The following is a 15,290-nucleotide window of genomic DNA, read 5'->3' on the forward strand; positions in this document are numbered from 1 at the left end:
CAATTCGACAAATTGAAATTTCATTTTAACAAATGTAAATTTACATTTCAACAAAGAAGAGCATAGACAAAACAGTATAACAAGATATACTTTCCTCCTCCCCCTCGTTCTTGCCTCAGTGCTCTTGCCATAAAATCCTGTACAAATATCTATGAGATATGAAATGTTAATTTGCTACATGGCATCATAAACAAATAGTGCGGTTTTTCTTTGTGAAAACTTTTCTGGTTTACCCCAGAGATGGTTGGCAGGGTGTGAGGTTTTTTTGTTGCCTTTGCAAATATGTTTTATAATCAGATCTGAGCACAAAAAGTGGGGAAGGAAAAAAGTGCCAGAGCCAGGAATAGTCTATTCGAGATTCTCTGGGGAAATTGCGAAATTTTCATCAAAGGCGGAACATTTTTGTCACGTGTAGATAAATTGTTGTTGTTGAAGGATATGAAAGGTTTAGTAGGAGGGATTTAAAGCAAAAAAAAAAAGTTATACAAAACTGTTAAAAAAAAATATTTTTGAGTTTATGTAATAAGGGAAAAACTGATTTTGTTAACTGTTATCGAATAATTTCGATAACATACATAACATCAAAACACATATGCGACGATAAGTAATACAGAAGCTGTTATTAATTATCCGATACCTTGTATAACAAATACCTAATAACGATATGATGTGCCTACAAATCTATAACAATGTCTTCATGTTGATGTATTGCAAAGTTTAACATCAGTTATCAACTTTCCAATAATCTTTCGATAGTTAGAGATGATCAGAAAATCGATAACTGATGCTAAACTTTGTAATAAAGCAAAACGAAGGCATTGATTTTGATTTATAGGCATATAAATAAGAATGGAATATGAACACTAATCAATAATCGAAACATAATTTTTTAAGTACAATGAATTTTTTTTTTCATCGGAAACGAAACTTCTTTTCCAAGTGTGGTATTTGATATTAAGTTTTTGAAATCGAAAGAGAATATCTCAAGTAAACGAAAAATTTTTTGATTTATCAACAGTAAAATCTGTTATCAAGACCTGTTATCGATAACTTAAAAATTATCGATAACATGACATATTCATGGAACGACGATATCTAGTCAAATTAACTCTGTTCAATAATCGAAATATAATTTTTCGAGTGCATTGAATTTTTGTTATCGAAAACGACACTTCTTATTTAAATGTGGTATTTGATTTTAGATATTTAAAATCAAAAGAGAATATCTTAAGTTAATGAAAAAGTTTTTGATTTATCAACACTAAAACTGTTATCGAAACCTGTTATCGATAACTTAAAAAGTGTATCAATAACTTAAGAAATTCTTTAAACAACGACATATAGTCATAAACGATATATCGATTAATTATCATACATTTATTAATGTAGTTATGCAATTGATATCAAAATAAGTTATCGAAACCTTTAATCGGATTTTGCTATCGACATATTTATGATAATTGATTTTATTGTTTAACCGTACTCAAAATATTGACCTATTCATCAAATAATACATATATGTATATATGTTATATGTATGTAGATTTATAAGTACATAAATATGAAAGGAAAATGAACACTGTTCAATAACTGAAATATAATTTTTCAAGTGCATTGAATTTTTTTTTTTATCGAAAACGAAATTTCGTTCCCAAAGAAAGAAAGAGCATATCTTAAGTAAATGAAAAAGTTTTTGATTTATCTACAGTAAAATCTGTTATCGATAACTTAAAAAGTGTATCGATAACTTAAGAAATTCATCGAATGACGATATCTAGTCATAGACGATCTATCGATTGATTATCATATATTTATTTATATAGTTATGTAACTGATATCGAAAGAAGTTATCGAAACCTTTAATCGATTTCTGTTATCGACATATTTATGATAATCGAATTCATTACTTAACCATACTCAAAATATAAACTTATTTATCAAAAAATACATACACATACAGGGTGGCTGATGAATATTGCTACAATGATGAATATTGCTACATTTTTTTTTCGGTGTATGGAATACATTTTTCTTTTATTCATGTTAAATTAAATTATTAAATTAATTATTAAATTATTATTAATTAAATTAATTAATTAATTAATTAAATTAATTATTAAATTATTATTATTAAATAGAAAAAAAGTTATTACATTTTTTTTTGGTAGCGGCTTTCATCAGCCACCCTGTATGTAAATTTGTAGCCGAAATCGAAAGTTATTTTAAGTTATTGAATTAAGCCATTTATCGAATGACGATACTTAAATTTATACGAATAATAAGTTATGTAGCTGATATTGAAACTTTTTTGCGATTTTTTCTCTGGAAATTTTTACAATAATCGAATTCAGTATTTATTCGAAACTGAAATGGAAATGGCTTACTTAACTATTGTGGTATTTTATTTCAGTATTGTATAGTGCGAATCAAGATTAATCGGTTATTATTATTTGTTATTGCATGAAATCGTAATCGATTTAGTACAACTCTGCCTTGAAATTCTATCCAGAACGTCTGACTGGCACTGGATTGGACTAAAATAAAACGCATCAAAATAACAAGCGATAACTGAAGTTATGTTTTGGAAAAAGGCGAAGTTGTTAAACCGATTAATTTTATCGAAAAATAAATATGAATGTAATAAATATAAACGAACACAAAGTTTGTGGTTGATTGGTAATCGAAATAACATTTAAATGAGCATTATTCGAAAGACTTATGGAAAACGAAACTTGTAAACGGTATTTGTAATTTGTTATCGATAATTTGGAAATCGTATTCGATGGTAATATTTAACAATAATCGAAATATTGATTCATTTTTCGTAGTAGGCAACTAAAATTTAAAGTAATTAACGAAACCCTTTATTAACTTTCGTCATCAATGTTTCGATAATCAAGGATTTTATAAATCGAAAACGATACTTATTTATGAAATAACTAAATTAGTCCACAATCAATATTTGCCATCGATATTACAGTAATCAATTATTTTATTTATCGAAATCTCTCATTGAAATTTTGGTACAAAAATCGATTTTATTAGATTTTTTAATATATCGTTATATATTACAACTATAATAGCCACATACATACATTCTACGTTCGGCTTATGGGACAAATGTTCTGTCGTAGCCAATTCAAGTATAGTAGTTATAACACATATCGAAACTTCTCAACGGCATATGCTATCGATAATTTTACAACAATCCAATTTTTCGATTGTTATGTTATATTTTGCACTTATTCATTTCCCATTTTTTCAAATATATGCAAATATCCGTTATCGATACCATAAAACAATAATCGGTCCTATAAAGTTAAGAATTATTTCCTGGATTTAAATTAAGAAATCTGTGCCATAAGCTTATCGACTAAAAACTAGGTCGCACAAATTGAAACTTGTTATCGAAATTTATTATCGGCATATGTTATCGATATTTTCAAATAATCGATTTTATTGTATTTTCTTGAAGTATTTTGTTAAAAATTAAATAAGTTTTTCGGTTTTTACTGTTGCCATAAAATAAAAACTTTTCCTATAATCGGTCTTACTTTTCGATATTTATACGATAATCGAAATTATTTAACTTTTGCGATGTTTTTATCGATAATCCAAGTTAAAAGAATCTGATGGAAGATGTCTTGTATTACTACAGAAGGAGGTGAACGTGACCTATGGTTCACCTACCAACATGACTAAATCTAGGCTAAATCACACTGAAAGCCTCGCATAAGGCAAAGGTAGCACCTATATTCCAGCCTCTCTGTAAGAGGAGTTTGCACTACCAAAAACTTACTTTGAGTTTAAAATAAAAGTAGTACAACACCATTAATCTTAAATGTAAGTATGTAATTTTTCATGACATTCTAGATTGCGTTTGGCAATTTTGAGAAATTCATATTACCTCCATTCATTCAATCCAAAACATGTCCATCAAAATCATACTAGGCTTACAACAACTCCATGAACAACTACTTGATAATGGCACAAAAAATCAATTCAATTTGAATTGAAATGAAAATGAAAGGCACTTTTTTCGTATAATATTTTTTTCTCCAATTTGAAGCTTAGCCTCTTCAATAGAACATTAATTTTGCCAAGTGCTTGTTGGTGTTTGTTTTTTGCATGCCCGTCAAGGTGAAGTGGGGTGCCACTTGAACCAATCAATTGCCATTCGGATGGTATGGCATAGCATGGCATGGCATGGCATGGCATGTCTAAGAAAGCGAAGAGAGGAAAAACGAATGTTTGTTTTACTTTGACATGTTTGCTTTTATTCATCATCAACATCCTCGCCAGCATAGAGACGATGAAGGCCTAGCCAAGCCATCGCTATAGCCATCTCCATTATTTAGCTCATTCAACGACAAGCGGCCTCACTTACTTATTAACATTACAACAAATTGCTGCGAACCATGATTGCTGTTGTTTGGCTGGCTGTGGCAGCTAAGTTGCCCGTTTACGTATTTCGCATGAAACTAGGCAAGGCGAAACACTTTGCCAGCAGCAGCATATAGTCCGCTATAGCTTGTAATTAATTTTTTTTCTGCATATCATTTAAGCAAAATGTTTTTATGAGAATTTCCCCCACTTTCCTCCCTCCCATACAAAGTACTGGAGCACCAAGTGGCATGCAACAAAAAGCATTGCGTTTATTTACCTCATAGTTTAGGTTCACTTAACATTATGCTAATACATTGTTTACTTTTATTGTTAAATGCTCTTGCAAAATGTTTTTCGCTCCCCTTGGGCGCATGCCCAATAAATCAATGAGAATGTTGTTGAAATCGTGAACAGAATAATGGGGTAATGGGAAAAAGAAGTAGTGGAAATTCTGCTCTATATTACGAGCAAAAACAGGCCCATTGTTTGATCAAGAGTTGTATAGCATATTTAAATGTTTTTAAAACAATAAATAGAGAAGACAGGGAAGGAAATTAATCAGTTTAAGTTTAGGGTTGCCAATAGAGGCAAAAACCTAATTTTATCGAAATTATAACATAGAGAACTTTCACTACAGCATTGAGAAGTTTAGCACTTAAATCGAATAAATATTTTTAACTGCAATCGAAATACTTATCGAATTTTACATTTCATGTAGCAGAAAGCGAAAATTGCTATTGGTATTTGTTATTGAATTTTAAAATTCAATTTTTTTAAGTATACTTACCGAATTTTATATTTCATGTAGCAGAAAGCGAAAATTGCTATCGGTATTTGTTATTGAATTTTAACATTTAATTTTTTTAAGCATAACATTTGGTAACAAAAATTTTAACTCGTTATCGAAATTGGTTATCGGTGTCGATAATTTACAAAAATCGATTTTACTTGATTTTCTCAAAGTATTTTGTGAAATTACACCTGCCATGTTTAATATATAAAAACACAAATTTCTTATCGATGGTATAACATAATAATCGGTCTAGAGAATTTAGAATTTTCATTTCATTTTGTCTTAAAAGTGATTGAAATCAAGATTTTTAACAGAAATCGAAGCTGGTTAACGACATTTGTTATCGTTATATGTTACCGATATTTCATAAAATTTTTATTTTAGATTTTTTTTTTTAACATAGTAGTCGATATTTATTATCGATCCATAACAGTCTGAAATTTTACTTCAAATTTAACTATAGACTTGATCGAATAATCATTTTTAACGAAAATCGAAAAGTTTATCGATCCGCATAGATATGCAATTGAAATCGAAATTGGTTACGTTGTTTTTCACGATTTGTTCCATGTTTTATCGATTTTTTTAGTTACACTTTCCTCGTATTAATATATACATGCACAAATTTCCTATCAATGCCATATTGATAGGAAATTTGGGCATGTATATCCAATTCAAGTTTAAGCTCAATAACAAGGGATCTCCTTTTTATAGCATAGTCGAAACGGCGTGTCGCAGTGCGACATCTCTTTGAGGAGAAGTTTTTTAAATGGCTTCTAAGCATGACATGGCTTCTAAGCATGGTACGTCACAAATATTTCACATTAGGGAGAGATAACCACCGCTGAAAATCTTTCTAATGTTTTCACCAGGATTCGAACCCTTATATATATAGGTGGGCATGCTACCCTCTGCGCCATGGTGGCCTTCATTTTATCCTTCTTATGTATGACATACATAAAAGATTCTATGACAATGATCATGTTATGCTAGATTTGTGTTTAGAAATTTATCGAATGACAATGCTATAACTGAATAGAAAAATCAATAGATTTAACGATGAACGAACGATGTATCTTGTTATTTATGCTCTATTTAGTACAAGTCTTCCTCACTGGATAGAATTGTAGAACAATGTTGTACGGGATGATTATCGATATCATGCGATAACAGATAATAAAAACTCATAAATTGTGCTTTAAATTGTGTAGCACTAGAATAAAACGCAAAAAAATTTTACAGAAATGGAAATTTTAAGTATTATCGAAATTTGTTATTGAAACTTAATATAGAAATTTGTTAGCGAAATGTACTATCGAGATTTTTATTGAGATATTTTATCTAAATTTGTGATTGATTTCGATTTTTTTATCAAAATTTTTTATTGACATTTTCACAACAGTCGAAATTAATTATCGGATTGAATTATCGAAATTTGTCTAGAAATATATTGTCGAAAATTTGTTATCGACATTTGCTATCGGAATTAACTATCGACATTCATTATCGAAATTCGCTATCGACATTTTCACAATAGTCGAAATTTTTTTTCTGCTTGAATTATCAAAATTTGTTATAGAAATATATTGTCGAAATTTGTTATCGAAATTAGTTATCGACATTTATTTTCGAAAATTATTGTTGAAATTTATTATCGGAATTTATAAGCGACATGTATTATCGCGATTTTTTATTGAGCTATTTTATCGAAATTGATTATCGTCATTTATTATTGAATTTTCTTATCGAAATTTGTTATTGACTTTTCACAATATCCGAAATTTTTTATGGGAATTTGTTTAGAAATATATTGTCGAAATTTGTTATCGAAATTTGCTATCGAAATTAACTATCGACATTTATTTTCGAAATTTGTTATCGACATTTCCACAATAATCGAAATTTATTGTCAGCATGTATTCTCGGAATTTGTTATAGAAATTTGTTATCGAAATTAATTATCGACATTTATATTCGAAAATTATTATTGAAATTTATTATCGAAATTTATAAGCGACATGTATTATTGAGATATTTTATCAAAATTTGTTATCAAAATTGACATTGAATCGACATTTATTATTGGCATCTTTACAATAGTCGAAATTTATTATCATCATGTTTTATCGAAATTTGTTATAGAAACATATTGTCGAAAATTTTTATCGACATTTTCACAATATTTGAAATTTATTGTCGATATGTATTATCGAAATTTTTTATAGAAATATGTTGTTGAAATTAGAAAATGAAATAAATTTTCGAAAATTTTCATTGAAATTTACTATCGAAATTTATAAGCGACATGTATCATCGAGATTTCTTATTGAGATATTCTATCGAAATTTGTTATCGACATTTGTTATCAAAATTGATTATCGACATTTATTATTGAAATTTTTATCGAAATTTGTTGTCGATGTACTATCGAAATTTGTTATACAGATATATTGTCGAAATTTGTTATCGACGTTTGCTATCAAAATTAACTATCGACATTCATTTTCGAAATTATTGTCTTTATTATCGAAATTTTCACAATAGTCGGAATTTATTGTCGGCATATATTATCGAAATTTGTTATAGAAATATATTGTTATCGACGTTTACCATCGAAATTAATTATCGACATTTATCTTCAAAAATTATTATTGAAATTAAAAAACGACATGTATTATCGAAATTTTTTGTTGAGATATTTTACCAATATTTTTTATCGGCATTTGTTATCGAAATTGATTGTCGACATTTAATATTGAAAATTTTTATCGACATTTTCACAATTGTTGAAATATAATATCGGCATGTATTATCGAAATTGGTTTAGAAATTTATTGTCGAAATTTGTTATCGAAATTAACTATCGACATTTATTTTCAAAAGTTATTATCAACATTTTCATAATAGTCGTCTAGCTAGGAGCTAGAAACCTTTTCACTCATTAGAAGCTACCATCTAAAACCTTTAAGGCTTAAGTAAGACACAAATAGTGATCACCAGTTCAACTAAAAAACGATTAACGGAAGTTCATATAATTTATTTTCCTCTTAACCATTTGAATATGGAATTACATACTCCTATCTCACTTAAGATATTTAAACGTGTTAACATTCTGCATAAATTATAGCAAAGAAGAAGAAAAAAACACCTAACAATATGTCTGGGGAAAGGTAAACAACACTCACCTGTAAATGCCAAATTTGCATTTCTTGTAGAATATTTTCCATATTGCTCTGACCCTTGGCTGTCGCTTTTGCGGTCGCAGCAACACTATCAAATGTCGCAGCAGTGGTAGTCACATTGGTGGTGTTGGAAGGGCAGGCATTTGAGGTTAAGGAATTTGATGTTAATGACGCCGCCGCCGCAGCCGCAGCCACAGACAATTCTTTATCTGTCCTGCTACCATAACAGGTGGTTGATGATGTGGTAAATGGTGAAGGCATTGTCTCATCATTTCTCGATTGTGGCAAAGCTGTGGTGGCATGATTGTATTGTGGATGATGGTAGAGTTCATATAAATCTTCACTGGTCTTGCCACAACTGCGACATAATTCTTGGGAATTTAAAGTAGTCTTTTGGGCGGTGTTGTTGTTATTACTGCTGCAGCTCTTCTTATCGCTGTTGTCATTATGGCAAATGTTATCGTTGTCTTTTGCTGCTGTAGCATTGTTTGAGGAAGCTTCTATTGCTGAGACTGGTGTTTTAGGAGTTCTACATAATGTCGGTGTCACAGAGGCTGCCATAGTTTTTGTTTTTATTATTTGCAACTTCTAATGTGGCAGGTGTTGAGAAAAACTTAACAAACCTTAACTGAAAATAGAAGAAAGAAAGGAAGTGCTATAAGTGATGGGTATTAAGTATAAAACTTTGATTACAGTTTATAAAAGGGGAAAATAAAGAAAAACATATTTTTCTTATATACAATTATCGATTATTGAGATTCCATTGCAGGATATTGTCCGGCTTTATCAATTATAACAACATTGAAAGAAGATACAACAATTTTAAGTTTTTGTCCTAAAAGTGGGACTGGTATAATCACAAATTATTGGGCTATCATAATGTGTATAGGTTATCAAGTTTCCATATAGAGCTGTACGCCTTACTCGATATACGACGAGAGTTTCCAATTTTTTTCACTGCAATGATCTCCACGCTTATGCTGGCGATATTTGTCAGTATTACAGCTGCATAAATGGTTTCTGCAGATTTGCCAATGAGCATTCCATTAAGGAACTGGGGCAAGCTTCTCACATGTCACTGAGTGGTGTCCGATTCAAGTTTAAGCTCAATGATAAGGGGCCTCCTTTTTGTAGAAGAGTCCGAACGGCGTGCCGCAGAGCGACACCTATTTGGGGAGAATTTTTTACATGGCAAAGTACCTCACAAATGTCACCGGCATAACCACCTTTGAAAATTTTTTCCTGATGTTCTCGCCAGGTTACGAATCCAGGCGTTCATTGTCAAAGACGGACATGCTAACCTCTGCGCTACGGTGGCCTCCGCTAAATAATTGGTTTCTATAAGATGCATTTCTCGGCGGCACTCAGGTTTCTTACTAGGACATGAATAACGGACCTTTTATTATTTAGCTGAAACTTTTATAGAGAAATCCTAAAATCTAGACAAGTTTGTTTTCAGTGCATTATTTGTTATGCCCTTATTAACACTGCGGCTTACATAAGGTTCTCAAATTCTTGTTTACTCATTCCTTTTTATTCCGTTCTTTTTCATTATCTGTGCTCTTGTTTTAATTGCTTTTCGCGATTTTATGTCCTCCGTCCTCCATACCAAGTACTTCATACATAGGGTATACCCCTTATTTGCTACATACTTGCTACTTGGCAGAGTAGCCCAAGTTCACATGCATATGGGCGAGCGAGCGAGTAGGTATTCTAAAGAGTTCAAGGAATTTCGCGTTGTGTCCTTCGGTATTCAATTACCAATTGCATTGAAAATGGAGCAGACCAGTGGCGGTTAGCGGTTCTGGCTGATTGCAAAACAGCGAATTATTTGATGGATTAAATTTCACCTTATTTTGTACCCTGTCCTCGACAGCAACAACAAAAAAAACGATCGATTTCAATTTTGCAACAACTAAACAAGTGAAGGGGCGGAAAGGAGTTTTTTTTTTGGTTAGTCTTCCTGGCTACCACACAATGCCAGCGTTTGTCTTTGTGCTTGGTTCATTGAATTACTTAACGCGAATATGCTGAAAAGAAGTAAACCCCCATGGAAATAATCACGCTACCGGAATGTATCATATTCTAGTTACACTTAAACCAAGAGAGGAGCAAGAACAACAAATAAAGCAAAGATGAGTTGGCAGACAGTTCAGCTGAGGGCTATGTAAAAATTATGCATAACACAGGACATTTTAAGGTTAGGGGTTTTTATACCCATCATTATAGTTAGGGAGTATAGTCATTTCATTTGTAAGATCTCCAAATATTAGTCTGCGACTCCATAATGTATTGGGTTGCCCAAAAAGTAATTGCGGATTTTTTATTTAGTCGGCGTTGACAAATTTTTTCACAGCTTGTGACTCTGTAATTGCTTTCTTTCTTCTGTCAGTTATCAGCTGTTACTTTTAGCTTGCTTTAGAAAAAAGTGTAAAAAAAGTATATTTCATTAAAGTTCATTCTAAGTTTTATTAAAAATGCATTTACTTTCTTTTAAAATATCCACAATTACTTTTTGGGCAACCCAATATATAAATTCTTGATCGTCAGGACATTCTAAGCCATGTTCGCTCTTCTACATTACCAAACAGAGTTCTCACTTGGCATATATGGCGATTGATACTTATATGACGACTAATACAAGGTTCTTTGTAGCTGTTACGTTTCAGGTGAATTACTAATCTTGATATGTATTTTTAGATCTACTAAGCGTATAATGCACAACTCTTTTAGAATAATATTTATTAAAAATATTCTAAAACACTCATTTATTACTCGTCCAGAAGAGTTATACGCAACTCTTATGGAAGAGTATTTTATTTATCTTTAAAAACCTTCATTTGTTACTCGCCCACAAGATTCTTACACGATTCTAAAATCTTCTGACTTACTGCTTAGCAACTCATATGGAAGATTCGCGGAACACTCTTCCGCGTCTTAGGACACAACTCTTGAAGACAGGGAAATCGTTTATGACTCTTATACGACCTTGTCCGCGATCGTCACCTTCTTCTAAAAGATTCGCGGAAGATTGTTTGGCACTTAAAAATGTTTGCAGGGATCATTTCAGAAAAAGAATCACAAGGCTGCCCCCGCAAGTGTATCGATACATTTAAATGTTGTTTTCAAAAGAACCCAAAATTGTTTTCGCTTTTCTTTGTATCAATGTCGCCACGCTATTATTTTCATGCTCTGCTTTCGATCATTGTTTTCACATTTGTGGAATTGTAGCAGAAGGCAACCTGAATTTCAACACTAATCGAATTGAAAGCTCGAAAAAAAAAAAATCATTTAAGATGCGAAAAAATCAAACAGGAAGATGACAAATCAAGCAATAAAACGCCAAAACGTTTGCTTTATGTCACTGCCTACGGTTTAAAGTGAAAAAAGACCGGTAGTCGTTGTTGAGCCAAAAGAATATAAATGTGGTTGTTTGTTGTTGAAACAAAACAAAAACTAAGTTGTACACAATATTTTTAAAGGTTTTAAGCCCAAGCGAACTGAGCGAGCAACAAGAAGAACACAAATGGGAACAACATCATGCCATGAAATGGTCCTACAAATCTATACATATATATATATATGTATGTATTCGTGTATAAAAGGGTGGAGTGGCAGCTGATTAATGTGAATAATGTAATTAACAACTAAAAAATGTGTGAAGATTCCTACTGTCCCAACCTACTTGAGAAAATGTATTGAATATTGAATCAAGATTCCTACTGTGCCAATCTACTTGAAAAAAAGTTTCAAATATTTGATCAAGATTCCTACTGTCCCAATCTACTTGAAGTAAATTTTAGAAAAATTGGTCGAAGTTCTTAATGTGCCAACCTACTAAAGGGATATTTGATAAAGATACTTATATACACATACATATGTCTAGGTATTAGCTGTGTTTTACTTTAGCAGTACATAGGGCAGTGTAATGAAATTTATATGAAAGTGACATCTATCCAGGACAACGAAATTCTGGACAAGTTACCAGTGCAGGCTTATTAAGAACATCTGTCATCAGGATTGCCATGATAAACATCTTATTGCCCTTACCTACTTGAAATAATGCTTTTAGTTTTACTCTAAATTACTAATGTCCTAATCTACTTCTTCTATATAATTAAGAAGTGACATCAATCGATCAATCCTACTGCTTCAAACTACATTAATAGAACTGTTTTGAAAACTTAACCATGATTCCTACTGTCCCAACCTACGTGAAAGAATGTTTTGAACATTTGATTAGGATTCCTACTGCCCCTACCTACTTAAACTACTATGAATGTTTTATCAAGATTCCTACGGTCCAAAGCTGCTGTCCTACCCACATGTATTACAGAGAATACTAATATAATAGGCTCACTCTCACTCAGTACATTTGTTTAACCAAAACTTGTTACCAAGCAAAACAACGATTACCTTCAATAGGCATATTTTGAAATATGTTTTAGTTTTCAGCTTCACTTTTCACTCCTATGACGTATTCGCTTTAATTTTTCTCCGCGCGATCTACCCCAATATTCTTATGCGCATATCAAAGTATGTTTACATTGCTGCACGCATGCATATGTATGAGTAGAATTCATTCATTCACGTATGTACATACCTCAAAAAAAAAATGTACATAAATTTTCGTAAGAGATCACAACAATTGATATGGATTCTTGTTTTTGTTTAGCGTTCATCTCTCTCTCTCCCACTTTTCTTAACTTAATTTGTATGCACATTTGGACGATTTGTCTGCCTTTTGATGGTCAGTTGATTCTTTTGGCACTATTTGTTATGCTATTTTTCTTTTGTACTTTTACTGATGCGTGGCATGGCATTACAGCGATTTTTTGAGGAATGAAGAAAATGTTCCTAATGAGAGTGACGGGTAGAAAGGGAGCAATCATTTGTTGATGTTTTTATAACAATATCAACTGGCGTACAAACAAACGCCCTTCTAAGAGTCGGAAACAGCTGGGTGGTAATACAGTGTGATACAGTAACAACTAGGTGGTAATACAGTAACAACTGTAAACTGTGTTATCAGTTTTTATTCTCACCAGAATAGAGCAAGAGAGAAAGAGAGCAATAAATTGTCCCGTTGGTTTAAAAACCAGCATTATTAACATTTTGTAATCTTTGTCTCTTATTGCCATGAAATGTGATATCTCTTTACCAGATTTTCATATAAAATATGAGAGGAGGGGAAAGAAGCGAAGCAGTTATAGATTGATATCGTTATGAAAGTTTCTAATGTTTAAAATGCTTATGTAAAAAACCAAGCATGTCCTGATCAGAAACAGTAAGCTGGGAATATAGTAGGAGCTGGCTTTATTTGTAAGCAGATGTCAGTGAGGGAGATAAATACCCATTAAAAGATCAACACAGCATTATCGACATATTAAAACTCTTTGCAGTCAAATGAGGAGGAATATGGTCTTTTGAAAAACAAATCCACTCAAATTCGTCATTTATATAAAACTTTTATAAAATTTGAAATTCTGCTAGATAAGATCAATAATTTTTCCTATTTAATTTTCCAAAAAAAAAATACAAAATTTGCAAAAATACTTAAAATACAAAATAAAGCGCAAATAAAATTGAAATTGAAACAAATCTTAAAAAATGCCTCAAATGCCTGCCTTCTTCATAGTATAATCTATGCTATGAAAAAAAAAACAATCCGCCTTTATTATGCCAAAAGAAATCATAAAAAAGAATTGATTTCTTACTTCCTTTTAAGCCATGAAATAAGATAAAAACAAAAAACAAAAAAAAAAACAAAAAACAAATTCGGTTCTCAATGCACCCTAGTTTTGACAACCGCATCAAATTGAAAGTTATTTGAATGAAACTGAAAGAAAAAATACCGCCAGTATAAGGAAATGTAAAACAAAACTAAATCAATATTCCCACCAAAGGCTCGCAGCGAAATAATTTGCGCACCAAAAAATTTTATGGCTCTTCCAATTTCAACACTTCCCTGGGTATGAGGAAATTTTGGCATTGTCAGCAAACCGCGACTTGGTGTTGTAGCGCATACGAGTCACATAAATGTCTGGGTTTTGTTAAATTCCTTTGCAAGGTTATTTTGAATTTGAAATGGTTTATTAGCATACATATCCACACATGAAAATGTATGCAGGGAATTTCCGATTTGTTTGCATAATTTGATATCATTTTTGCAAGGCCATTAAGGCGGTAAAAATTCCACAGAAATTGAAAGTAGGTTGCAATGTGTAAGATATGAAAAATATGTCAAATTTAAACGTCTTCCAAAAAAGAGCATTTTTAAAAAATCGGTTTAGGTTTTTGAGATTTTTATAAAACTGGTTAGAGCGGTTTTTTTGTAAAAGTGTACTTTTTTAAAATTCCATAAGTAAATCTTTGAATCAAGGCAAAAGTCGATCGGCATATCCTTTTTTTCAGTTTCTGGGAAGAAACTTTGGACCGAATTTGCTTAAAAAATTTCAATTTTTAAGCAAAATTTCGCAATTTATGAAATCAAATCTTTTTCTAAGGCAAAATTTTGATTAAAAATTTTCCAAAAAAAAAAAAAAAAATTTAATTAGGAACTTAGGGACTGAATTTTGATATATTTTTCAGAAGAGACATACTCTAATGGCCAACCCCAAGGAAATAGATACATTTTCAACGAAATGAAAGCGACATTTGTCAAAAAATATGGTTAGAAATGAACTATTAGTAAGAAACCGTTTAATCTTGACAAAAGAACTGATATATCAAAATCTGCAAATAGCCAATTTTCAAGAAACCGATTAGTGTATTCAGTCCTAAAAACCGAAAAATGGATATCAAAAACCTATTTGTTTTGAAAATCTCATCCAAATTCCTACTGTCCTAACCTATTTGAAAGAATATTTACCAAATTCTATTCAAACTCCTGGTGTACTAGCCTGTGTGAATTATTAGTTTGAAAAATT

The 15,290-nt window shown here is 31.3% G+C and overlaps 1 protein-coding gene across 2 annotated transcripts in view; it reads right to left on the reverse strand.

Moving 5' to 3' along the window:
- Nucleotides 1-15,290, reverse strand: part of LOC106088290 (serine-rich adhesin for platelets) — a 130,853-nt gene that overhangs the window by 69,592 nt on the left and 45,971 nt on the right. For both annotated transcript variants that reach the window (XM_059362434.1, XM_059362433.1), the window contains exon 2: nucleotides 8,365-8,989. In XM_059362434.1, the coding sequence (XP_059218417.1) occupies nucleotides 8,365-8,922 (558 nt within the window). In that variant the 5' untranslated portion in view covers nucleotides 8,923-8,989. The remainder of the gene's footprint in view (nucleotides 1-8,364; nucleotides 8,990-15,290) is intronic.

Source organism: Stomoxys calcitrans, chromosome 2 (assembly GCF_963082655.1).
Source record: "Stomoxys calcitrans chromosome 2, idStoCalc2.1, whole genome shotgun sequence".
NCBI lineage: Eukaryota > Metazoa > Arthropoda > Insecta > Diptera > Muscidae > Stomoxys > Stomoxys calcitrans.